General features: G+C 57.2%; 6 protein-coding genes and 1 pseudogene across 6 annotated transcripts; all 7 read right to left on the bottom strand.

The window, feature by feature from the left end:
* Positions 1-333: 333 nt before the first annotated feature.
* On the bottom strand, positions 334-5,448 carry LPMP_301550 (protein kinase, putative; the record flags this gene model as incomplete). The annotated part of the gene is made up of 1 exon (XM_010702879.1): positions 334-5,448. One exon carries the CDS (start codon positions 5,446-5,448, stop codon positions 334-336), a length of 5,115 nt encoding a protein of 1,704 aa, XP_010701181.1.
* A 1,292-nt stretch (positions 5,449-6,740) lies between these two features.
* Positions 6,741-8,240, bottom strand: LPMP_301540 (pseudouridine synthase A-like protein, putative; the record flags this gene model as incomplete). The annotated part of the gene is made up of 1 exon (XM_010702878.1): positions 6,741-8,240. The coding sequence occupies one exon, from the start codon at positions 8,238-8,240 to the stop codon at positions 6,741-6,743; it is 1,500 nt and encodes a 499-aa protein (XP_010701180.1).
* A 2,618-nt stretch (positions 8,241-10,858) lies between these two features.
* Positions 10,859-11,392, bottom strand: LPMP_301530 (annotated as a pseudogene).
* Positions 11,393-12,235: 843 nt separating this feature from the next.
* Positions 12,236-13,363, bottom strand: LPMP_301520 (hypothetical protein; the record flags this gene model as incomplete). Its single annotated transcript, XM_010702877.1, has 1 exon — positions 12,236-13,363. One exon carries the CDS (start codon positions 13,361-13,363, stop codon positions 12,236-12,238), a length of 1,128 nt encoding a protein of 375 aa, XP_010701179.1.
* A 1,350-nt stretch (positions 13,364-14,713) lies between these two features.
* LPMP_301510 (hypothetical protein) lies at positions 14,714-17,908 on the bottom strand (the record flags this gene model as incomplete). Its single annotated transcript, XM_010702876.1, has 1 exon — positions 14,714-17,908. One exon carries the CDS (start codon positions 17,906-17,908, stop codon positions 14,714-14,716), a length of 3,195 nt encoding a protein of 1,064 aa, XP_010701178.1.
* A 772-nt stretch (positions 17,909-18,680) lies between these two features.
* Positions 18,681-20,039, bottom strand: LPMP_301500 (pseudouridine synthase, putative; the record flags this gene model as incomplete). The annotated part of the gene is made up of 1 exon (XM_010702875.1): positions 18,681-20,039. One exon carries the CDS (start codon positions 20,037-20,039, stop codon positions 18,681-18,683), a length of 1,359 nt encoding a protein of 452 aa, XP_010701177.1.
* A 1,742-nt stretch (positions 20,040-21,781) lies between these two features.
* Positions 21,782-22,831, bottom strand: LPMP_301490 (p1/s1 nuclease; the record flags this gene model as incomplete). Its single annotated transcript, XM_010702874.1, has 1 exon — positions 21,782-22,831. The coding sequence occupies one exon, from the start codon at positions 22,829-22,831 to the stop codon at positions 21,782-21,784; it is 1,050 nt and encodes a 349-aa protein (XP_010701176.1).
* Positions 22,832-23,611: the final 780 nt, after the last annotated feature.

The following is a 23,611-nucleotide window of genomic DNA, read 5'->3' as shown; positions in this document are numbered from 1 at the left end:
TTTCGTTCGTCTGCGTCGCATGCGACACCGCCTTTAGCCTCTCTGCCAACTCGCAGTAACCCGCAAAGACAGATGTACGCAAGGATGCCACATGAGGCAGCAAAGCAGGGGAATAGGGAGGAAAGGGAGGAAAGGGGACCCGAGAGAAGCGTGAAGCTGCTCGAGCATGCGCGCATCTCCGGAACTGTGGTGCTCTCTTTGACTCACATATAAGTGCGAGACCACCACCCTCCCTCTGTGTGACCACATCCACCGTCACATACACACACACACACACCTTTCCATCTTCGCAGAGTGATCCTTGTCGGGTCAGACAGCAGACTGCGAATGGCGCTACTCGTAGTGACGGCACACCTCCTCGTGCAGTGCTTGTTCAAGAAAGGACTTGAGGTCTTTGTGGAGCGCCGCGAGGGTCATACGGCGCTCTGGTTGTGCTGCAGTTAAGCGCCGCACCAGCTTCAGCTCAGGGAACCGGGAAAGCAGCGTCGTATCTCGGTAGACCCCCTCACGCACCTCGCGCAGCACCGTCAAACGCTCCGCAACGGTCTTGGGCTGAAGATACATCTCCGCCAGTACTACACCAACCGAGAAGGCATCCGAGGCAGGTGTGCACCGACTCCCCTGAAGCTGCTCTGGGCTCGCGTAGAGCGGAGAGCCAACGCCAGTAGTGTTGATCGCGTTCATCGAAACAAAGCCGTCCACACGCAGCTCCTGCTGATACAGAAACTTAGCCAGCCCAAAATCTCCCAGGCGTACCTGCACAAAGCGGTGGAGCAGCCAATTCGCTAAACGGCGGCGAAAGTTACGACCACCATTGGGCGCCATAAGTGGCATCGGTGCATCCGAGGAGCCCATCTCCTTCTCCATCATCTTGCACTTCGAGCTGGCACGTTGGCAAACCGCAGGTGGTGGCGGCCGCCGAAGCAGTCGCTCCTGCAGCATCTCAGAAGCGATGCGGTGAGGCGCGTGCATGACGAAATCTAGGACTGCCCGCTCGCCATCCCATGAAGGCAAGTTGCTCAGCGAAGTCATGGTCATCCTCGCATTCCAGTCGGACGCGAGAGAGGAGGGGACAGCAGGGTAGAGGCTCTGTATGCCAGGTGGTACGATAGAGGAGCGCCGCGGCGCAGACGACACGCTCGGGCTGCAGCCACCGGACGGAAGCTCCGGCGAGCAGACTCTTGGGCGACGTCGACACAAGGTTAGGGCTGACGATGACAGAGGTTCACAGGCCTCGTTGTCGCCTTCGCCGTTCCCTGCCGCCGCAGCGCTGCAGGGAGAGGCAGGCGACCCTGAAAACCCCAAGGAAGCTTCCGCACTATCCTCGTCCTCAGAGCCTCCATCAGCACTGCTTGTGTCCGACATGTTCAACTGGTGGACTGTCTTGTCGTATTGGCACCGGTAATCCAGAAAGACATTTGTCGGCTTCACGTCACGGTGCAGGATGCCGCGATGATGCAGGTACCGCACACCTGCCACCATCTGCATGGCAATGATCAAGTTCTCCACGCGATTAATGGAAGCGCGCGAGGCGAGGTACTGCGCAAGAGTCCCCTGGCACAGCTCCATCTGCAGGAACACCACACGTGTGCCAATGATGGTGTGCCCCTTCTGCCGCTGGAGGCTGTCCTTCTCGGGTGCAGGTCTGCCATAGCTGTTGCCGCTACTCACGCTGCTGCTGTAGTCGCCCCCTTGCGTATAATCCAAGATGGACTCCGCCTCTTCTTCCTCGCCGTCATAGACTTCCTGAACAGTGGTGCCACCCATGCTGTCTGAGGCGGCAAAGGGGGGCCCGGAGCTGAGAACAGAGGCAATGGGCGGCTTCTTGCGTAGTCGGAGTGAAGCTAGGAGAGCATGCGTGTTCCGCACAGCCGGAGAGGGCGACGAAACGGCTAGAGGGTGCCGTGCGGGTTGTGGCTCTATCGCTGTAGGTGACGGCATTCCTGGACCTGAGTACCCCAACCGATCACTTGCCCATCCTTGCCACTTCTCCATCTGGCCGAGAAGCGTTTCGTCCCCTTCCTCATCCGTCAAATCTTCAGCAAGTTCGTCCATGATGGCTGCACTCCAAGCGCTGCCGCGGAGTTGCGGACGCGATCGCTTCTGCGCCACCTCCGGCGTCGCCGACTCACTCGTTGAAGTACTCCCCACAAGAATCGTGCTCAAATGGCTTGGGAGCCTCAGGTGATCCCACCCACCAGGCGCACTGCGCAACTGCGACCTGGTGGGAATGCATCCATCGGAGTTTGCGCGTGGGTGCCAGGTGCCGTCCCGTGCGCTCCGTCTAGGCATCGTGGACGAGAAGGAAGAAGAGGCTGAGTCCAGTCGCTTGCGGCGTGCCATATTCGCCTCGTACGAGTGGCACACACCAATGAACGCCAGCTGCTGTGCACGGGTGGGGGAGATGACTTCGGACCAGCAGGTATGGTAGCGCACTACGTATCGGTTTTCCAACATCGCATGAACCCGCAGCTCCTGCAGAATATCCCGCTCACTCTCGTAGTCGCGAGCGACCAGCACCTTGATGGCGTAGAAGACGCCGGTGAAGCGATGTCGCACTAGTAGCACCGCCCCACTAACGCCGCGACCAAGTAGCATGAGCGGCTCGAAGTTTTCGTCAAAAAAATTTATCGCCGGACTGTAGTTGCTCGGAGGTGGGCGGATGCTGTGAGAGAGGCTGCTGCTTCTCTTGTTGCTCCTGTAGAATAAGGATGTGTGCGAGCTTCCCGCGGGCATAGCGTGAGGACTGTTGCGATACTCTGGCGCCGTTTCCTCCTTAGCAGACCGCTCGCGCTCCCTTGCGTCGGAAGAGGCGCTAAGTTCCTCGACATTTCCCACGGTGTCGTGCACAAGCCGAGGTCTATGCACAGATGCACTCTTAGCGATACATATGTCATAGGCAGAAAGCGTACGCAAGATGCGCGGAAACCCGACAGACATCGCACGCGGCGCCGAGGATACCCCCTGCGCATCGAGGACAAATCCTTGCAGAGTCGTCAGTCCCACTGATGCGCTGGCACCACCCAACAATGCGGTCAATGGTCTGGCGGCGTTTATCGGTGCATCGACAGCAGGCTCGGCAGCCTGAAGACTGCAGACGTCGTGGGGAAGCCACGGCACACGCCGTAGCTCGACTGCAAACATAGACCGCTCGCCTGCGCGATACAGGTTCGCCGCTTCGCTGCCATTCTGTGAGCTCTGCGATGCGGAGGATGACGGCAGGGTTATCCAGAACGCCTCCACAAGAGGGAGAGGCAGCTGCAGAAGAAGAAGAAACTGCGGAGGCACCGTCTCAACGCTTGCGAAGGTGGTGGTGATGCTGCCAACCGTTCCAGCAACTCCTCCGTACACGCATCCGCCCGGCCCGCACCTTACCGGGATGTCATGCAGCACTGCCTCGCGTCCTGCGGAGGGCATTGCGCTTCTGCCAGCTTCTGCACGCTTCTGTTTTGCAGGCGTCTTTCTCGAGCACGTTGCTGGTTGATTGCCGGCGCCGCTCTGCGAAGTTGCAGAAATGAAAGATTGCGACGATGCACGACTGACAGCGCGGACAAAGGAGTACTGCGGGGGGAGCTGCTTGCGGCCCGCCAAGACATCCATGTCGATGTCCGACGTACTTGTGCTGCTATTGTGAAGCGTACTCTCGCTGCTGCTCGACGGAAATGATTGTGCAGCCTCGCCTTGAGGTACAGTAACCAGCTCCGCTTCTCCCTGATGTCCCTCCTCCACACCCTCATCATCGGCATCGGAGAAAGGCAATTCCTTATGAACTCTATGTCTGAGTTGGTGCCATGTTAGACCAAGCTGAATCACCGGTGCGGAGAGCTTTGCCAAGCACCTGTGAGCTGTTTTCCGTATCGGAGCAGCCATTGCGGCTTTCCTTGTCTTCTTTTTAGCGACTTTCGTGGGAGAGCGGGGCACTCGCGCCTGCATGATGAGTGTTTGATATCGCTGCGTCTTCAGCGATAACACCGCACGCGGCACTCCGTCGCCAGTCGCATCAAAGACGCCATCAACGCTGTCGCTGCTACTCTCGGTGCTGCTGCCGTCACTGATGGAAGAGAAAATGCTGTGCTCCAAGTTGTTGGAAGACGATGTTGCATCTAGGATCGCTGATTCGGTCGCCGCAGCCATGTCAGCCGTCAAAGCAACACTACCAAGCGATGCCCCTGTGAATAGATCCAGCTCGCTGTACCGCTCTTCCATGTGGCGCAAGAGCTGCAGTTGGTGATGATGACAGCAGATGGCATTCCAGTGCCTCACTGCCTCGGGCAAAGACATCCATAGATGCTCCACTGCGGCATCGTCACCAAACTTAGTCGTTTCCTTCTCCGTCTTGTCACTGCTTAGCTGACTGGTTTCATTCTCGCTCACAACGTGTCTGTGCACTGTGTGCTTTATGTCGCTGCTTTTACCGTCGGGTGCCGTGCGCGCATCGAAGACGGAGCGTGGGCAGCGCCAATACCATGCGACCTCGGCAGATGGGCTGGACCTGCACCCCACTACCGGATTGTTTCGATCAGTGGACATGATAGCGCCTGTCTCTACCGCCGGCTGAGCTGTCGCACTCGCATTGAAAGTGTTGTAGGCAGCCTCCGGGATTCGAGCCATAAAGTCGCAGGGTCGAAAGAGGTTCTCGCAATTACCAGCGCTACCACAGCAACCCCCATCAGTCTCTTCCGGTCCTTTGCTCCATCTACATTCCATCTCGGCTCGGTCGCCCGTGCCGATACGACACGACGGGGAAGCAGCTGAGACTACTGCACTCGTTAGCTTTTCACGAACGGCAACAGGCGAGGCGCAGGCGAGCTCGGGAGTGGACGCCAAGCAGACTGAGGCGAGTGCAGCAGACGGTGACGAAGATAAGGAAGACGCCCATGTGCAGAACGGACACTGGGCGTCGATCGCCTGTCGTCGAAGATAATGCGCTACCGCTGCTGGAGAGTTGCTGTTGCTCCCTCCCTCTCTGGTGCCTTGGGCGGTAGTGCTATACGCTATGTCTGCATTGCAGTCGTTGGTGCTGCTCTGCCCGCCAGTCAAACGCGACTTCTTGGGTAGTCCAGACGACAGACCGCCGTGGTCTCCCGATGGGTCCGGCACCACCGAAAGAGCGGGCATGGCCGAGGCGGACTGTAGGCGGAGAAGACGCTTTGAAAGTGTACACTGAAATCCAGCGCGTGCGTCCCGCACCGTTTGCTGGGTTCCTGTAGTCAAAGACGCCAATGAATACGTGCTACTATCATTTTCCGTCAACAACTCAGACGGCACCTCCTCGTCCCCAATACTACGCGACCAAAGGTGTGTCAAGACGGCAACACGCTCATCATCATCGTCGGTGTCATCGCCACACACCTTCTCCGTCGTGTACCGGTAGCAGTGAATTACCCCTGCCACATCGGTGGCGAGAAGAAGAGAAGCACCATCCCAAACGACTCCGGGACTCGTCATACTTTACCCTCGGCGCGCGCGTGTGTGCGAGAGCGTTGTTATTGTTGTTGCGCTACGCAAACTGAGAGGAGAGACGAGAGTGCTCACACCCGCGGGAGGTGGAGTTCGTAGGGATTTAAAACGAAGACCTGCGCGCCCACAGGGAAGACAAAGGGAGGTAGGGTGAGTGCAATGAAGAACCGGGCATCTAGTGAGCGGGTTTGATTACGCCCACGAACAGTCCTTTCGGTGTGTTCGGCTGGGTCGGCGTATGCGTGCTCCGGGAGCAAATCCAAGTATCAATACGTGAAGAGTGACGAGGAAGTGCAACGAAGAGAAAATTTGTGCATGCGCAAAGCAGGAAAATCACATGTGAGAAGGAAAGGCGTCACGAGAGGAGTCGAGGTGCCGCCGTACAAAACAGCGGGGAAGGAGAGGCAGGAAGAGCGGCCCACACTAGAGCAAGTGAGTCGACAAAACCCCAGCGCGCAGGAACGGGAAGGGGTGACAGAACAGAAATGAGAGTGCAATGCAAATCCAAGAGAGGATTCCTTTCGACAGCAGCCACACACTGCACAGCACAGGTCTTCGTCCGCACACAACGCCGCCGCACGTTACTAATGGTGCTGCTGGGATAGGTAACTCTTGTCCACTTAGGCCTCAATGTGATACTGCTGCCCTTGGGGGAAGAAGGGTGGGAAAGCAGGCGATGAGGAACTACTGAGATGCCGCAGGGTTAGAGGCTGCGCCTACATGAGGGAGCCACAAAGTGGAGAAGAAACAGAGAATCGATGATCCAAGCACATGAGTGCAAAGCACTAAGATGGGGTGGAGAGAAAAGGGGGAGGAGGTGGGTGCCGTCAATGAAGCGCATGTTCGTGCCTCTCTCTCTGAAACATGATGATGGCTTGTTTACCCAGAAATGGGGAAAGGCGACCTGCTCAGTGGTGTGTATTCGTGTCCCCAAAAGGCCCAGGCATGGAAAAAGCACTTGACCACGCCCCTTTCCTGGACAACTGTGCACAGGAGTGCGCTGACGAGGGGCGTAGGAAACCCAACCCACCTAGCCGCCTGAATTTGTGCTTGAATTTCGTTTCGTTCTAAACCATGTTCGATTACCCGCGCTTAAACCAATTGCCATCATGCTGCCACTGCACCCCTGTGCACTGTTCTCCTCTCCTCTCAAGAACACCACGTCATCCGCGTTTTTTCTCCATCACGGTGAAGGAGATGAGTGCACCGCGTTGGCCATATGTATGTATGTGTGTGTGTGTGTCTGTGTGTGGCTCAGCATACGTGACCGTACCAGGGCATTAGTCCTCACCCGTCATCTCTTTATGCACCGCGGCACCGGCTGCCTTCTTCGCCTCATTCACTTCGTACCGCGCACGCTTCTTGTCGCTCAGCCCCCGCACCTCCTCCTCGTAGGTGCGCTCCGTCTCACGCTGCAAAAGAGGCACGTAGTTCATCGGCATCAGTGGGGTGCTCGCTCGGGTTTCTGCTGCCGGGGAAGCCTTTGCCTCACCGCTCGTCGTCGCCAACGGGGGCTTCCCTTTGTTAGCGTCCGTGCGGATGTAGTAGAGCAGGTCGCGCTTGCGCGCCTTCATCCGTCTAGCGGTACCCGACTCTGTCCAGTCGCACCCCGTGATGGACCACCCATCCAGGCGCCGCACCTCGGGATCGTGTCGAACAACAGCGCACGAGCGGACTCTGCCGGCTGCGTCCTCCTCCTCCAACTTCTCCCTAGCAAACACGTCTACGGTACCGGTGTACCAGCGGAATAGTTGAGACCGCATAGCAGCCGCTGATGTGGCGCGGATAAGCAGCGCTGTGCTAATGTCCTGCAGCACCTGCTCAGCTGCCTGGAACGCACTGTGGGACAGCTGCCACTGAACATTGTCGAAGGCGCAGTCCCACAATATCAGCGGGGTACCGTCTGCAAGGGGGTATGTTGGCTTGCAATCACCTAGCTCTAGCATTGTCTGGACCACGCTAGGGGCCTCCAACCCGCGGCCAACGAGGAACAGCACCTCCATGGTGCAGCGAATTTGATGGTACAAGAACGAGTTTGCCGTGATCTCAAGGTAGGAGATCAGCTCTGGGAGTTCCTCACTCGGGTGCAGCCCAACCGAGAGCACCGTTCGCGTGAAGTTGCTCACATTCACAACGTCCATCTGGCAGAAGTTGCGGAAGTTGTGCGTTCCCAAGAAGAAGGCAGCGGCCTCCTGCATTGCTGCCAGGTTGAGCCCACGGTGGCAAAAGTAGTAGCGATAGGTACGATGGACACAGGAAAAGCGCGCATCAAAGCGGTCATCGACTAACGCGCAGCCAACAATACGAATCGTCGAGGGCAGGACGTTGTTCAGCATGCTGCAATAGTCCAGTGGAGGCAGCTGCGGATCCGCGTCTGCAGTGCACGACGCGCGTGCGGTGAGCGAGAAGGCGTTGCCAAGAGCACTGACGCCCTTGTCTGTGCGACCGCACCGTCCAAAGTTGTGCGGTCCGTCCTCCGGGATGAGCCGAACCCGCCGCAACGCATCACACACGAGCCCCTCGACAGTGTTGTCCGTCTCCTTCTGTTTTGCGAGGCCGTCGTGCACGTGGCCGTGATATGCCAGCCGCAGGCCAATCTTTCGACTGGGGTACCGGTTAAAAGAGAACGCCTTCTCAGTCTTTTCCTTCTTTGTACCCCTCAGTATGGGCAGCGCCATCGGAAGCGAGGCGGTTACTTCGCGGCTGCCGCAGATGGAGGTCGAGGCTGCGACTGTTCCGGCAACCTCACTGTGGTTGTCTGCGGTGGACGAGGATGTCATTGTCCTCTATAATGTTTTCTTGTGGAGCAGTGTATGTGAGCATGCGTGCCTGTATTCGCAAGCCGGACGGAGGGGGGGAAGGCGAGAAGAGATGGAGAAATGACAAGACGTCAATGCGCATACACAAGCGGCGCAGAGAGGTGCGCCACGACGTTTGCAATTTAGTGATGCGAAGGACCCCAGTCTGCACGATTGCCTGCTCGGAGCGCGTCTGTGTGTGTGTGGGGGTGTGGGTGTAGCGCCCCCCTCACTGTGGGCAACTCAGGCAACAAAAGCGAAAGTAAAAAAAGTAGCCTTCGAAGTAGAGAAAGATGAACATCCAGCCCCAGTGTCTGTGCTGCTCAACGAGCAAAATACGACAGCCGCCACACCAGCTGCGCTACTCGACAGGGCGATGCTTGAGAGAAACGCAAGGCCGCCCTTGCACTTCCCAGAAAGAAGCGCACAGAAGTGTAATCAAAAAAAACCCGCCAGAGCGAAGCACGTCAGCTTAGCGACAGAGGCACAATTACATGAGAGGCTGCAGCCCAATAAGGGTGCGCATGTTTGTGAAGGAAAGTGTGGGTATTATCGAGAGAGTCGTTTCTCCCCCTCCCCTCCCTTCTCTATTCCCCTCCCCACCAACCCCCCACGCGCACGGCTCTGCCTGCCATGTACGAGAGACGCGGTTTCTTTGTTTGTTGTTGTCTTGGTAGTAGCGGGCGAAACGAGAAGGAAGGCGCACCTTCGGCGCGACCAACAACAACAACAAAACGCATAAATCTAACGCGCAGCGCAGGGAAAAGGGCGCACGGAGAAAAAATACGCATTCACCACGCAAATACAACGCGACGGGAGGAGGAGGAGAGTGGGAAAAAGGGATGTGGGGATACGGCAATGCAACGTGCACGTGCCATTCACCGCCCCCGAGAGGAGGTACCGTATTCGCTGGTGCCAAGGAGCTCTACCGAGAGGCACACACTTTTCGCTCGCTACAGGAACGGATCGGAAGGACACCTTGCTGGTCGCCTACCCTGCTCCCTTCGACTGTCATGCCATTTGCACTCGCTGTATCTCCTCCTCACTTACCTCCCGCGCTAAGGAGCGCGCTGTGACACTCCAACGCTGTTGCATTGTCCACCATCAGTCGTGCAACCATACACTCCCGTGGCTCTCGCGCCGTGAACACTGCAGTATTCCGCTGGAGCAAGCAGCTTCTTCCCGATGACTTTGACAACGCATAGCGAGGCGGTGGGTAGCACGTGCTGTTGCTGATGTCCTCCAAGTACCGTCCAGTTGGGAAGTGTCGTCACTGGAAGCTGTTGGTTGTATTCAGCGGCGGGGCCAAGGCTCTTCCAAACTCGCTCTAACTGCGCTGCCGAGGAGGAAGCGTCGACCGACTGCAGCGAAGGCGACACTTCCACAACGGTGGTGTGCCAGGTAGGCTTGTGCCACTGGAACTGCTGTGCGGCTACGCAAAGTTCATTGAGCAGAGAACCGCGCAGCAGAGAAGTCACCCTCGCCACCCATGGGAGGAGATGCCGAGGGTAGCTCACCGCCGCCGACGTTGGTTGTCCCCTCCGCTACCGCAGAGGTCTTGTGGGGGCAACTAGTACCTTCATGACCCTCGCTGGCGCCTGCGCCAACTGTTGCCGGCCGCGCAGTGCTCGTTAAAGGGAGATTTGCCGTCCACTGCTTCGCCCCTGCCTTTTTTTTTGGCACCGCCGTGTTTGCCGCGCGTCCACCGTTCGAACATTCCGCGCACCCACTTCACGTTTTGGGCTGAGATCGGCCTTTGCTCTGGCGGCCACGAAGGAGGCACACGAGCACTGGAAGTGCACTGATGCGATATCGATGCTACGGCCCGCTCCTTCTCGAGGCGCAGACGCCAACGTCGCAGAGGCGCGAGCTCATCAGAAATTAGGGCGAGGGGTCGTGGATACCGAACTCCAGCAGACTGCCCATTGCTCCACACGACCCTGTGCAGCAACTCACTACGGCGGCAGCTGCCGTCTGCAGATGCCCCTCGGCCGCAGCGGTCTCTCTCAGGTTCCGTGCACCCCATCGCATAGTAGCAGTAGCACTGAAGCACCAAGCACTTGTTGCCTTGGTGCGTGTTTTGAGCAGGCCCAGCGCTTGGCGCCACCACCCAGTGCACTAGCGTCCCCCTGCCAGTGTTCGAGGTGGCCGCAACCGACACCACTTCCAGTGCTGCAGAGCTGAAAAAAAAAAAGACGGATATCCGTCGATCGGGGAGACGCACACACCTCCGTGAGCAGCCCTCGATGCAGGTGCGGTACTACTGCCCCTTGCCGCCACCCGCTGCGGGAGAGCGGTAATGGCTGCGGGCTGGACGTACGGCCGGACACAGTGAGCAATGGCGGTTTCGATCCACCTGTCCATAAAGCTCAGCTCGGTGTCCATCCGCACCTCGTTGCCAAAGCCGTCAAGCTGCAGCGTGCACCGCACCAGCGTTGGCTGCGCTCGCAGAAGCGCATCGAGCGCGTAATAGCGCTGCTGCAGAGAAACGCATCAGCTATCTTGAAGCTGTTTCACCATACCTTCCACTTAGCCCGACTCGTTTGGCCAACCACTGCTACCCCTAGCTGTAGCAGGTGTAGGCAAACTCAGTGGTGCAGCTAAGGGCCCCGGCGTAGTAGAGGTGTACCGCGTACTCCTTCGGGAAGTCCTAATCCTTGGCAGCCGTGCTGGTGATAGTCGCCGTCACTTCCTTCAGGTCTGCAGCCACGAACTGGTCCTGCTCCTATCTCCAAGAGGCCTCCGCAATGTACATGACGTGACGGAAGAAACAGGACAAGTGACTCAGCTATGTCTCTGCAATGTAGAATAGGGACATGGTGACCAATCTGAAGCGACCATTGCCACAGGTGCCTGACAGGAGGGAAAAGAGATGAAGAGTGTAGGTCCTTGTAGATGCGCTGGTGCCGTGTAAGTGACATTGTATGCGCCGATTGGTATTGATCCTATCGCTGACGTCGCATGAGCACTGGCGTCACTCATGTCTGCAACGCATCATGTGGACTCAAAGCCCATCGCAGTCGTTCGTGTGCTATGCAACAGCTGTCAACACATTGCAGCTTGCAATTCTCGGTAGAAGGGCACAGCGTTCCCTGGTGCTTCCTTCCTAATCGGTAAGGGACAGCGACAGTCATTCCGCAACATCCGTCGCGCAGGACAGGGCCCGCGCTTTCGACTGCTAATGGTCAAATTAACAAAGACGCAAGCAAAGCAGCGACGGTGAGCAGAGGGGGAGCGAGTAGAGAACGGGGAGGGAGGGAGAAAAGAGGAGGGAAAAGGAGGAGATGAGAGAGTCAAACACCAGCGTTGGCAAGATAAGAAAGGGGAGAAGCCTGCTATCGCCGTGGTTTGTCTTTCTTCAGGTGTTCGCTCGCCTCGGTAAGGTCGAGGTGAAATACACCGTTCACCCTTTCGCCTATCAAGCGAAGGAATGTGAAAAAAAAAAGACCAACAAGCGCAACGAGCGCAGCGAGACAGAGGCGCCCCTCCCCCCTTTGCACGGCACGCTGCTCTCGCCGTTATCGCTCTCCGCAAGAAAAACAGAGCGCAGTGGGCACTACCATCGCACCTTTTTTTTTAAAGAAAAAACGTAATCCTCGCATGACGAGCAACACGCAGAAAAGGAGCAAAGGCCTTGTTGAGTTGCTTGACGTTGTGCTCCGTTGAAAAGCGTGCGAATCCACGTCACTTGTGAAGCAAACATTCATCTGCTTCTTGCGAAGTGGGGCGCAATCTCCCCCATCCCCCCAGCAGTCACCCCTCGCCCAGACTGTGGTGCAGTGCTAAAAGAGGAATGGAGGAAGAGTGTTGCGGCAGCGAAGGCTGGGAAACGGCAAGCCGCAACCTTGTTGATTGAAGAGGGACAAACCTGCAGAGCCTAAGCAGATGCTGAGGAACGAGAGTGTGAATAACGGTGGAGGGTAGCGCTGGCCACACGATAAGGCAAAAGAGGGGGCCGCATGGGCGTAGGCCCTCTACTAGACACTGGTCTTCTCCGCTGGGCCCTTACCTTGGACTGCTTCGCCGGTGTCTGGCAGCTTCATATCCCTCTGCGACTGCGGTCCATTCAACACGGTGTCTGGTGTTACAAGCACAGGTGCCGCAGGGAGAAGCCGCATCTCTGGCTGGTGCATCTCGTGAGGAGGGTGCTGCACAGACTTAGCGCTTGGGGCTTCCGCCGCGCGCCGCACCTGCGCCTCTTGAAAGTGACGCCGCTTTTCCTCTCGAATCAGCTTCATGGTGTGACGGATGTAAAGCGCAATCTCCTCAACGCTGGCCATGCCGCCCATCCCAATGTCGCCACAGGCTAGGTTCTTGCTCACGGGACCAACAACCAGGTACATCGATTCACGCAGTGTCACAGGGAGCGGAGGGCCAAGCGCAGTAGCGGCAGCAGCAGTAGCAATGGCACCGGTAGCCCCCACGGCCAACGAGGAGGAGGCATTTGTCGTCGGTGTCGCGCTATGCTCGATCTCCTTCGCGTTTGCCTCCTCCCTTTCTTTCACAGTGGCTGTTGCAGGCAATGCGAAGCTCCCGTCCACCGGAAGACTAGCCTTGATCATTTCACTGCATAATGTACAAATCCGTGCATCTGGCTCGCAGTACCACTCCGCTAGCTGGTCTAGCTGCTTCGCTGTGATGGGGTGCATCCACATGGCGGTGTTCATGGCTGGGCACAGAATCACCGGCTTCTGTTTCACCTCCCATGCTCGCATGATATTCGATACCAGGTTGTCGCAGAGCCCTGTAGCCACCTTGGCGAGTGTGTTCGCGTCGAGTGGGGCAATCACGACGAGGTCCGCCCATCGGCGCAGCTCAATGTGCACCACTGCATCATTCATTGCCTGCCATTCACTCCACTCCTGCTCGTCAGCGATGATGCTCTGGAACGGGATGCCCGTCTTGGACGGCTGTGCTCGACGAAGGAAATGAAACGCGGCCTTTGTGGCGGCAATGCGAATATTGCATCGCTCTGTTGAGAGCTGATCCAGCAGAAGCCCTGTCTTGATTGCTGCGACACTGCCCGTGATAAGAAGTAGCAGATGCACAGAAGGGTACTCCTCTTCGCTCATCAGAGCACTCTGCGTCGACTCTGGCGAATTCATTCCGTGTCCGTCGTTATTACTTTTAGTTTCCACTGCGCTTAGCGGCTGCACCACGAGCGAAGGACAAAAATACGCGTGGCTCCGGAGGAGGAGCAGTAGGAAAGATCAGAGAGAGAGAGAGAGAGAGACACGTACACAGACGCTCACGCAGCGGAGAAAGGGGAGAAAGGGGCGGGAGGTAATGCAGTGTTGCTGACAGGAAATACTAGCGTTCCCGCTAATGCAGTCGAGGGTATGAATCACACAAAGATCGCACTAGACAGAGCACGGGGAAGCAGCGGGTCAGGCGAAAGGAAAACAGCGCGAAAGGACGAGGAGGGGACAGACGCGTGCGATAAGAGAGGCACCGATGTATGTAACTGCCATGAAGGCATGTGTGCTGATCAGGATGAAGAAGGCTGGCTGTGAGCGCATGGGAAAGCGAGAGAAAAGATATGCACACTTGGAGAGAGGAGATCGCCGAACCTCTGCGCGCTGACGTGTGTCCATGTGCCAAGCACAGCCATGAGAGTCAGGCGCGTGAACGCAGTTGCCCATCACGGTCGACAGGCACCGTCGGTAAGCGCGGCAGTGCGCGTGTGCATGCGCGTTGGGAAATGAGAGAGTCAGCCCCCCCCCCCCCGAGAGAGAGAGAGAGGTGGACACTGAGGGAAGAAGACGAGAGTGCAATAACAGCGGCACACTGGAGAAAGGGGGAGGAGGCAAGATCCATCACCTACAGACACGCATGCCGGGACGGAGATACGCTATACTCCGCCATTAGTGGAGCGCTGGGTTGAAAACGCGGCCTCGCAAGGAGGCGCATTGACGTCAATGCGAAAGCGATTCTCGAAAGGAAGCGGGCCTTGCAGATGTGCTGTGGACAACAGGAGGTTATTCACACAGTCACTTCCACTCACTTTGCCTTTTCCCTGGATGTGCTCGCCAGGCAGGCAACAACCGGCAGAGAAGAAGAGGTGGTGATCTTTAGCGGTGCATTCGCCGACCTGTCGAGAACTTGAGTCGAAAAAAAAAAATGATGGATAACTGCGCCTTCGGTATTGCTGTGCAGCTCGCTACTACACGGCCCACCTCAGCTGAAGCTAAACCTCGGAGTAGCAGCAGCAGCAGTAACAATTCCCCCCTCCCACGAGACATCACCATCATCGCCACCATCCAGGTCGAGACGAAGAAAGAAAAAAAACTTCACGTTTCATGTCAACAGCCCTCGAACTCCACCCACACAACAGTCCTGTGCAGTGCACCGTTCATGCTCTCGCTCTGCTTTGCCTGGATACCGCATACGCGCTCCTATAACTGCGCGCCTTCTCTTTCGCCCCCTTCCCACCCAGGCGCTCCCATCTGCATGGCTTAGTCACTGTCAATGTCTTCGATATCGTCCCCGTCTGGGATTAGCGGAAGCACCGCATCGCTCTCCGTCGAAGCACCGGCGGTCCTGTCACAAACATCGTTAGCAGAGAGCACAAAGAGGTCGCTACGGAGCTGAGCCATTGCAGGATTGCGGCCACGCTGCAAAATCGCCAGCTGCAAAGGCGTGCAGGTCCGCAGGTGCGGTGCAGGAGGCACAGGGTGGGCAGAAGGCGCCATCATTCCCGGCGCCGACGCGGACAAGGACGAGGAGGCGAATCGAAATACCGTGCGGCGGGGAGCCATGGCGGGCGTCGTGGGGGCGTCTGGTGAGGGCGGTAACAGGAATGGTGCTGCCGGGGCAATTTGCACGTCAGGGCTCTGCGCTGTCGCATTTGCCGCTCCACACGTCCGCGACAACGACGCCAACGCAGCCGAGGCGGAAATGCATCCCGCCTGTAACGACTGCGGCGCAAGTGAAGGGTTCACGGTGAGCAAAATATAAGGAGCCAGGGCGTAGTAGTCGAGCAGCACGGCCTCGGTGCTGCCGCAGCGGTACAGCAGGTCTGGCAACCCCTCACGCATAACGTCCATCTCGTCCGTCTGGATACGCGGGGTAATCGATGCAAGCGATGATGAGCAGCAGCCTGCGTCGTTGTGGAAGCGAAGTCGTCGGTTACTGCTGCTGCCATAATTTGCGAGAGAACTACCGGCGCTCACTGTAGGCACACTCTCGAGCCGCGCAAGTGCCTGTAGGACCCACTCCCGCTCACTGATGTTGGCAGTGGAATCTGCTTCAGTGCGCCTCTCCCCTCTGTGCATTGAAGACGATATCCAGCCGTCAGAAATGTCGCGGAGACGCGGGTACGCCAGTCGAAAATACGGTGGTGGCTCCTGCGCGACGAAGCCTGGCGGCGGACGCACCTCGGTCTGAATGGCGCGGTAGGTGAGGTGAAATAACTGAAGCGCAATGGCTTCGAGTAGTCGCCCAATGTTGCCGAGGCTCTCTCCAGCCGTGGTGCGGTCGGCCAGCTGACGGCGCTCACGCAGCGCAGTGGCGCTTGGCACGCCGATGAAGCTGCCACTCAGCTCAGAGGCCCGCAGCGCATCTGCATCACTCGCGGCATCGATGCAGTGTGCGTACTGAGGCAGCTGATCGTCGCCAAAGTAGCGAATTTGATTGTTCGTCAAGTAATCCAGTATCTTGCGTGGTGGGACATTTAAAGTGTCCAGCACCTCATCAATGCAGTACTTCTGCGTGAGCAACCGGCCGACGGCGTGAGAAAGGTCAAGGTACTCGTCCCGCGTCATCGGAAGGACGCTGGGCGGCTGTGACTCCGCCGCAGCCGCCAAAGGTGCTAAGACGCGATGTGCGACACGACCCGGCTTGTTTTTTATGCCGCACGCTCCTCGGCCATCCATGCTGGTCATTACCTCCATACGCTCCATCTGGGAGTCAAGCAGTGACAACATGTTCATTGCAGGCGGTGGCGGCGACGACTGACGGGCCCGTTTGCGGGAAGCCGCACCACCCTCCTTGTTCCACGTTTTGCTGTCACCATTGCGGGCTGCCTGTCGTGCAGGAGGCGTGCAGGATTCAGAGGTGGAAGAAGATATGTTGACCGTTTCGTCAGAATCCTTGAAGCTTACTTCTTCGACCACATCACTATCACGCTCGCTGTCGATCTCGCCGTCCTCATCCCTGCATTCGCCGTGCATCGCAGCGGAGGCTTTCGACGCCAGTGTAGCGGCAGATACACACGACGTCGAGTGCGAGGCGTAGACTCTCAGCTTGGCGTCCTTAGTGTCACTCAGGGAAAGCACGCGACCGCCAGCGGTATCGGCGCCGGTTGCCACGAGACCCTCACGTGCCGCCGATCGCTGTTTCTCCAGCCTCACCCAGATCTCTGCCGCAGCTTGTGCTGCCTGTACCCACGCCCCTTTGACTGGGGCACCATTTTGGTGTGCCGTCACGGCAAGTGAGCTCGACGCCGGCATCAGACACGACCACTGTACTTGAAGAAGGGCCTGTCGGATGTCGCCCTGGCTGCCCGCCACAATGGCCTCCAACGTCGCTGAGTCCATGAGGTCATAGCTCGATGATGCGGTGAACGCAGTGGCAGGGGGGGATGTGAGTGTGGACGCCTTCCGCTTCGCCTTCGTGTTCCGCCGAGCTTTATTGAGAAACGTAGCTGGTAGCGCGCTGGGCAATGATGACGACAGGGTACCCGCAAAACAGCCCATCATGGGCGTGACCGCTGCCCACTGCTCCTCCTGCGCCTGCCGCTGCGCCTCTTGATCCAAAATACTGCGGAGTCGCTTGCGCAGGTTAATCTCCGTCATCGGTGTACAATGAAACAGCTCCACCGCGGGGCTTTGGAGCAGCGTAGACGGGAAAGACGTGTTTAGATCCAGCTTATCGTTGTGCGTATCGTGTGTTGTATGAAGGAAAAAGATGAGGTTGCGGTGGAGATGCTTCATCAGACATGTCCGCCTACCCGCACATGTGTTGAGCGAAGGGAATGCCTTCTGCTCCCGCTCTTCGCGCTGTGCAATGGCGCGCAGCTCCTCGTACTCTTTGAGAAATAAGAGTGTGCAACGATGCAACGCGTGGGAAGCAGGCTCACCGTAGAACTTGATGATGTGTGCATGGTTTGCTGGCAGCTCTGCCGAAGCAGACGTTTGAGGCACTGTCAAGTCAGCGCTTCCTTCCACAGCACGTGCGCAGCTCTCCACAGAGCTGCTGCGGCCGCCACTGCTGATACACTTTGTCAGTGATTCGGCCAAAGACGGCAGCTGCAGCTCACCGCCACCTAGCTGACCTCGACAGTATGAAAGAACGCTACGCAAGTACTGCGCGTAGGCTTGCACGGTGGCCTCACAGCTGTGAAAGACGTGAAAGGACGTGTTGTTAGATTGCATCAACTGCGATGTGGTACCTGCGCCGGCACGAGACGTGCCATGAGTGGTGGATGCACGAGCTGCCACCACTGTAGCATCCTCGCACAGTAGTACCTTTAAGGCTGCAAGCTTGCCGCAGCCGGGAGGTCCGTAGAGGAGGATAATATGCGGTGCCCCACTCGGCAAAGCCTTGCCTCTACCGCGTGCCTGCTGGATCACCGCGGAGAGCGCCACGGTCTTCTGCCGACTCCATGCCACATCTGCCACAGTGCGAGGAGCATACACTTCATGTAGCATTCCTACACAACTCCGACGACGTCCATAGTCAGTGCTGCAAGTGCCCACACCAGTGTATGTCTGGGCAAACAAACAGACGGAGAGTGACGTATCACACAAACAATGAAGGCGAGAGCAGTCCAGTAGTGGCCAAACAAATCAGTGTGCAAGCGAGAGGGAGAGCGAGAGAGAGAGCGAGAGCGACGGCGTCGTACCTTTGAGGGGAAGCGAGAGAAGAAGTGCGCGGCGGAGGGGGGTATGCCTCTGCCCAACTATGTGCGTGGCGTGTGTGGGCGTGTAGTCGCCTGTATTTGCGTCCCAGTGACACGTATAGGTAGAGAAAAGCTCGAGAGAATGTGCGAAAAAAAAAAGGACCCTGTGAGAGGTCGGTGCGTCTATGCAGTTTGGGCGCGCTGGCTTTCAAGGATCAAACGGTACACCATGTCGGTATAGCAGTGCACACATGCAAAGAGAAGGGTCGATTGTTTAGACGGAGAGAGACGCTGATCAGTGAAGAACATAGCGAACTTAGCCCCAGTCGCAAGAATGGATCGTGAGATTACATGGCGCTGCAGTGCTCGTCGCCGCAGTGGAGAGGGCCGTCCGCTGTGGGGCAAAGTGAATTATGTCCTCCTCACCAGGCACGACGCATGGCCCTGAAAGGCCATCAGCGCGAGGGAGACAAGCGCTGCTGAATCCCTGGATTCATCAATGCACATCCAACACAGCAGCGCACCTCTTCCCCTTTGCCCTTGAGAGTATGGTTCATAAAGGCTGTGTGGAGGTTTGTGACTCACATCCCCCGCTCCTCTGCCTCCTCCAGGTCTAATCCAGAAAAGCTCACCGAGGCGATAAATTCCGTCCACTCGTCGCGGCTCGCAGACACGGAGGCGTTGCCTTGCTCCGATAGTCCCAAAGTCTCGCGACGTCGCTTCTTCTTGAGCGCCACCCGTTCAGTTTCATCGAGATGGCGTGCCGCCGTGCCGGGCAGCAGCAGTCGCCATGCATGCAGATACATGCGTCGCGCTTCAACAGTCGTCCATGTTGACGCGGATGGTCCTAGCGGCAAAGCGGCACACCACGGCAAGTCAGTGCAGTACAACGTGTCCCCAACAATAGGGAAGCCGATGGCGCGGCAGTGCACACGAAGCTGATGACGTCGGCCCGTGTGGGGGGCGAGCAGTACCAGCGTCACTGGATAGCGAGTAGCAGAGGCGAAACCCTGAGTGAGTGTGTCACACGATTGTGCTTCGCTCTCCGCCGGTGGAGGTGCTGCCAAGTAGGTGCGCTTCAGCACCAACAAGCTTGTTTTAGCGCCTCGGCTGTGCTCTGCCATGACAGCCATACGGAGGTGCTCGGGGTCAGTCGAATCGTAGCCCACTGGCAAGTCAACATTGATGACAGAGTGTGATGCGGCGTTCTCTGACAGTGTGCGGTAGATGAGGTCCTCCACCGCGTCTGCCGGTACAGGCGCAAGATCCTCCAGTGTTGTAGTCGTCAGCGATGGCACAGTGCTTCGACTAGAGCGATACCGATGCACCACAGTCGCAGGTCTGTCCTTCGCCGCACCCTTCACATTTAACAGCGCCGCCGCCTCCAATGCCGGCTCCAGCGGCTGCTGCAGAAGGTGCCGGAGCCTTTCCAACTCTTCGCTATCCGCTGAGTTCGCAGGGGCACCTTCGCGCGAAGAAGAGCAAACCACCCGGACGCAGCCCAAGCCTTCCCATGCTTTGTTGCATCCATTCACCCACACAACAAACGGCGATTGACGTGCCACTGTATCAGGCGCGCAAGTGGAGCCTGACTGGTCACACGAGGCACCCGCTTCCGGCGGTGCCGTCTCACATGGCACGTGCCCGTGCAGCAGTGCAATGTAGTACTTCCGAACGGTGCGCATCTCAAAGCAGTGAGCAAGCCGCGCGGCCATGTCTTTTGTGAAGGCCAAGCACAGCACCCCGCTCGTACCGAAGTCCAGCTGATGCACAAACTTGAGCTGCTTCTTTCGCTTCCTCGCTTGCTGCAGCTGTTCATGTGTCTCGTCGAAGATGCCGCGAGCTCTCATGTAGTCGTACGCCAGAGACTCTATGGTGCGACCGTAGATGGCTTCATCGCCGCCCATTGGGATGCCCGGGGGCTTGTTCACCACCAACATCTCCGCGCTCTCGTAGATCACATCAAGAACGTCTCGTGGCGCAGATAACACGATAGTGTCCTCTCCATTCATTTTGAATTTGCTGTCAACGCCTTCCCAGTAAGAGAGCAGAGCAGAACAAAGTCCCAAGAAGCGTGGGGAGCATGTGAGAGTAGAAAAAGGGGTTTAAGACAAGCGCACGCAAGAGTTCAGATTATCTCTGCATCCAGTAGGTGTTTTTTTTTGCCCATTACACCCTTCAGCACATTCAGATAACAGACATATATACTCTCTCTTGTGCCATGAAGGTGTGGAATCCTCTGCGAGACGAGTCCAAACAAGCGTTCTTTGTTGTCTCCTGCTTGCCTACGCTCCCTCTCTGCTCCGTCCACACAGTGAGCTGATGTGACCTCTTCGGCTTGCGGCTTACTCCGTCTTCACCAAAAGCCACTTTTACCTCCTTGCAACTGCTGTTTTTTCTTCTCCTTCTCTCCCGCGGATGTACCTCGACGGGCGATGTCGCGGTCCCTCGCACGTGTCGATAAGTGTGCAAAACAGAGCGTCAAGTCGACTGCCTCTCCCTACTCAACACTACCGTGCAATGTATCCACTCCATCAGCAGAGTTACTTCAGCACCCTACGGAAGTCTGGGGGTGTGCAAAAACACAGCCCCATTTGTGGGTGCGCTCAGCGAATGAAAAAAAGGGTGCAAAATGGCAGGGTAGACGGGGACAGCGAGAGTGCACAAGTAGGTTTTCAGAAGCCGCCCCAGTGATGAACAGCGACGCACGCCAAGGTAAGAGAGAGGTGGTAGCTGTACCACAACAAACAAACAACAGCGAGCAAGCAAGAGGAAGAGAAGGTACGCAGAGGCACAAAAAAAAAACATAAAAATCATGAGTAAACCAGAAGCAAAATAAGAGCGTTGAGAAACAAACAAGAAGGGGGATTCAAGAAAAGCATAGGAAGCCAAAGCAGACGCAGGAGAGTCCACATGGGAGTAGAGAGGAGGGATACGTATTACTCCCGTCTCATCGAGTCCAATTCCCTGCCACATGCCAGGAGCTCAACCTCCGCTCCTCCACCAGCCCTGTCACACAGGCCCCATCGCGCAGGGCGAAGCAGCCGTAGACACACGTTGCAGCAAGGTACTTAGTGACCTGAGTACGGGCCCTGCCTCAAGCTCTGCCCGCTCCACGCCGCGCAGGCCATCCTCTCCAGCCACTCGCATCATGCCAGCCCTCACGTGGGACGTCCCTCCGGGCGGCCCAGACTCCCTGCAGCAGTGGGCGGCGACGGCCGGGCAAGATGCGTTCGAGCCACACTGACAGCCTCCCCACCGCATGGGTCGTGCAAGCGTGTCCACCGTCACAGGTCGCTCCGACGCAGCGCCATCCACCGCCTGACCGCAGACGCCAGCAGCGATACACGCCACCCTGACATCCCCACGTCGTAGGCACTCGGCCTTGCCACCGCCAGAAGTGGTTCGGCATGGGTCAGCGGAAAGGGAGAGCTGCTTGGCTTCCCCGCAGCGAGTAGGGTGCTCAACCCTGACACCACGCACTGGGGTGCTCCACGCCATTCAGGGATTGGTATAAGACACGAAAAGAAATATAAAAGCAAAATCATACACAAATAAAAGAATCGAGCAAGTCCGCGTGTCAGAGAGGTCCAGTGGAAATCAAAGCAGGTGCCAACACAATGCCTCGCCTTCGTGCTTCTCTGCCACTCCATCGCCTCAGGGTAGAGGCAGAGCAAAAGAGCTATATCATGAGATCGCCTACGCTTTCCGTGGCACTGTCGCTCATACACCCGTGTGCGTGAAGGCATGACCCCTTTACAGCCTGCTGGCCGTGCGTACCGGTGGCGCCCCGCTTCAGCACCGCAGCACTGTATGCTTTCATGGCGTTCTCGTCTACGTCGATATCTAACAGGAGCTTATTCAGAATATAGCCAAGGCGGTAGCCGCCGAGTGTCAAACGACTTTCAGCGACTTCCACGCATCGAGAAATATAAGCAGCGCTGAGAGTCGTGCCCGGGATCATGTCAGCGTAGCTGCTGTTCACAGCAAGCGCGTAGCTCTCATTTGCCATCCTCTGCACGTCCTGCATGGTCTTTAAGTCGCTTGAAAACGAATAAGTTTTCAGCAGCCGATCCGCCATCTCAGAGATGGCCAAGAGGTCGGTGGAGGAAAGGGGTCGCCTGTACAACACTGGTGTGGCAGTGCAAATATTATCCCAGAAGGCATGCAGCCTCAGCATTTTCGTTTGTACGCGAACCCAAACCAAGTTGCCGCCGCGGTCACCGTGCGGGTATTTTTCAGAGTACCTCGACACTGCATGCAGGGGCTGGTGCAGGTCACCAATTAAGTGTACTAGATACACCCACGCAAAGTTCAACATGTACAGCGGTGACCTAACGTTGCTCAGCGATGTTATCATGTCGAGGGAGACGGAGACGGCGTTCACTGCCTCGACCGAATCCGTGATATTGATACCATCCGGGTTGTACTGCATAGCGTTGTAGTGCCACGTGCTCATGGCGTCCTGGCCCCACCTCTTCACATCATCTGGCCAGCACGCAGCCTGAATCATGTCTGGAGACAACAGGAACGGGCCGCTCTCCTTAAACTTCATCGCCATCGCCTGGATCTTTTTCTCGTTGGACGGGTCCAACTGTCGGCGCGCAATCTCGGCGAGAACCATGTGCCCTGTGCAGCCCCATCCGAGAACCCCCACCGCACAGAGCGCAGAGATGAGCACCAGGAGGTACCGTACTCTGAGGCACAGACGTAGGCTGACAGACGCGGGCATGATGAACAGTGGTGTGCGGCGAGCCCAAAGAACTTTAAAAAGTCACTGTGTTGAGGCAGAGGAACGTATGTCCGTCAAGAGCGGATGCGAATACGTGGATCGCCCTCGCGCAGGTGAAGTGTAATCCACCTTGAAGGTCGATATAGCACAAAGGTGATGGGGAAGAAATACCTTGTCAAGGGTCCGGCTTCGCCGACGAGCAGCAGGGCGCCGAAAAGAAGGGAGAAAGAGAGCGCGTCGCTTGCATTGAGCGCACGTGTACAGCCCTGGTGTGTCGCGTGCGAGATTAATAGTGCGAGAGAGGGAAATGCTCGTCGCTTCGTGCGTCTTTGCGCCGGAGCACGTCAGGTTGCAGAGACACACATGCAAGGGAAAACATTGAAGCATGGGTAAGTGTGTGTGTGTGTGTGTGTGTATGTGTGTGAGAGAGAGAGGCAGGCTCGAAGAGAGTGAAGAGCGAGACAAAGGGGGTCGAGGAAGAGTCTTTCAGAACTATAAAATGCAAAATCGCACGCCTTGAGAATTCCCTCTCGCTTCATGGAGTACGCATGATATACAACTAAGCGCTACTGGCATTCACATTCATTGTGAGCAGGAAGAGGGAAGGAAGCAGATGGAGGTAGGTCAAACACACAACAGCTGGCGCTACTCATCACGAAGTACCAACGAAAAGTGCAACAAAACGCTCAGCTAGCCAAGGTCTGGCACTGTTGTATCTTCCACATACTCTTCTACTCTTATTCTGCTTCCTTATCCTCTAGCGGTTTATCCTTCAACGTG

This window comes from Leishmania panamensis (assembly GCF_000755165.1).
Source record: "Leishmania panamensis strain MHOM/PA/94/PSC-1 chromosome 30 sequence".
NCBI lineage: Eukaryota > Euglenozoa > Kinetoplastea > Trypanosomatida > Trypanosomatidae > Leishmania > Leishmania panamensis.
The sequence above is the reverse complement of the archived record's forward strand: the minus strand, read 5'-3'. Positions and strand labels throughout refer to the sequence as shown.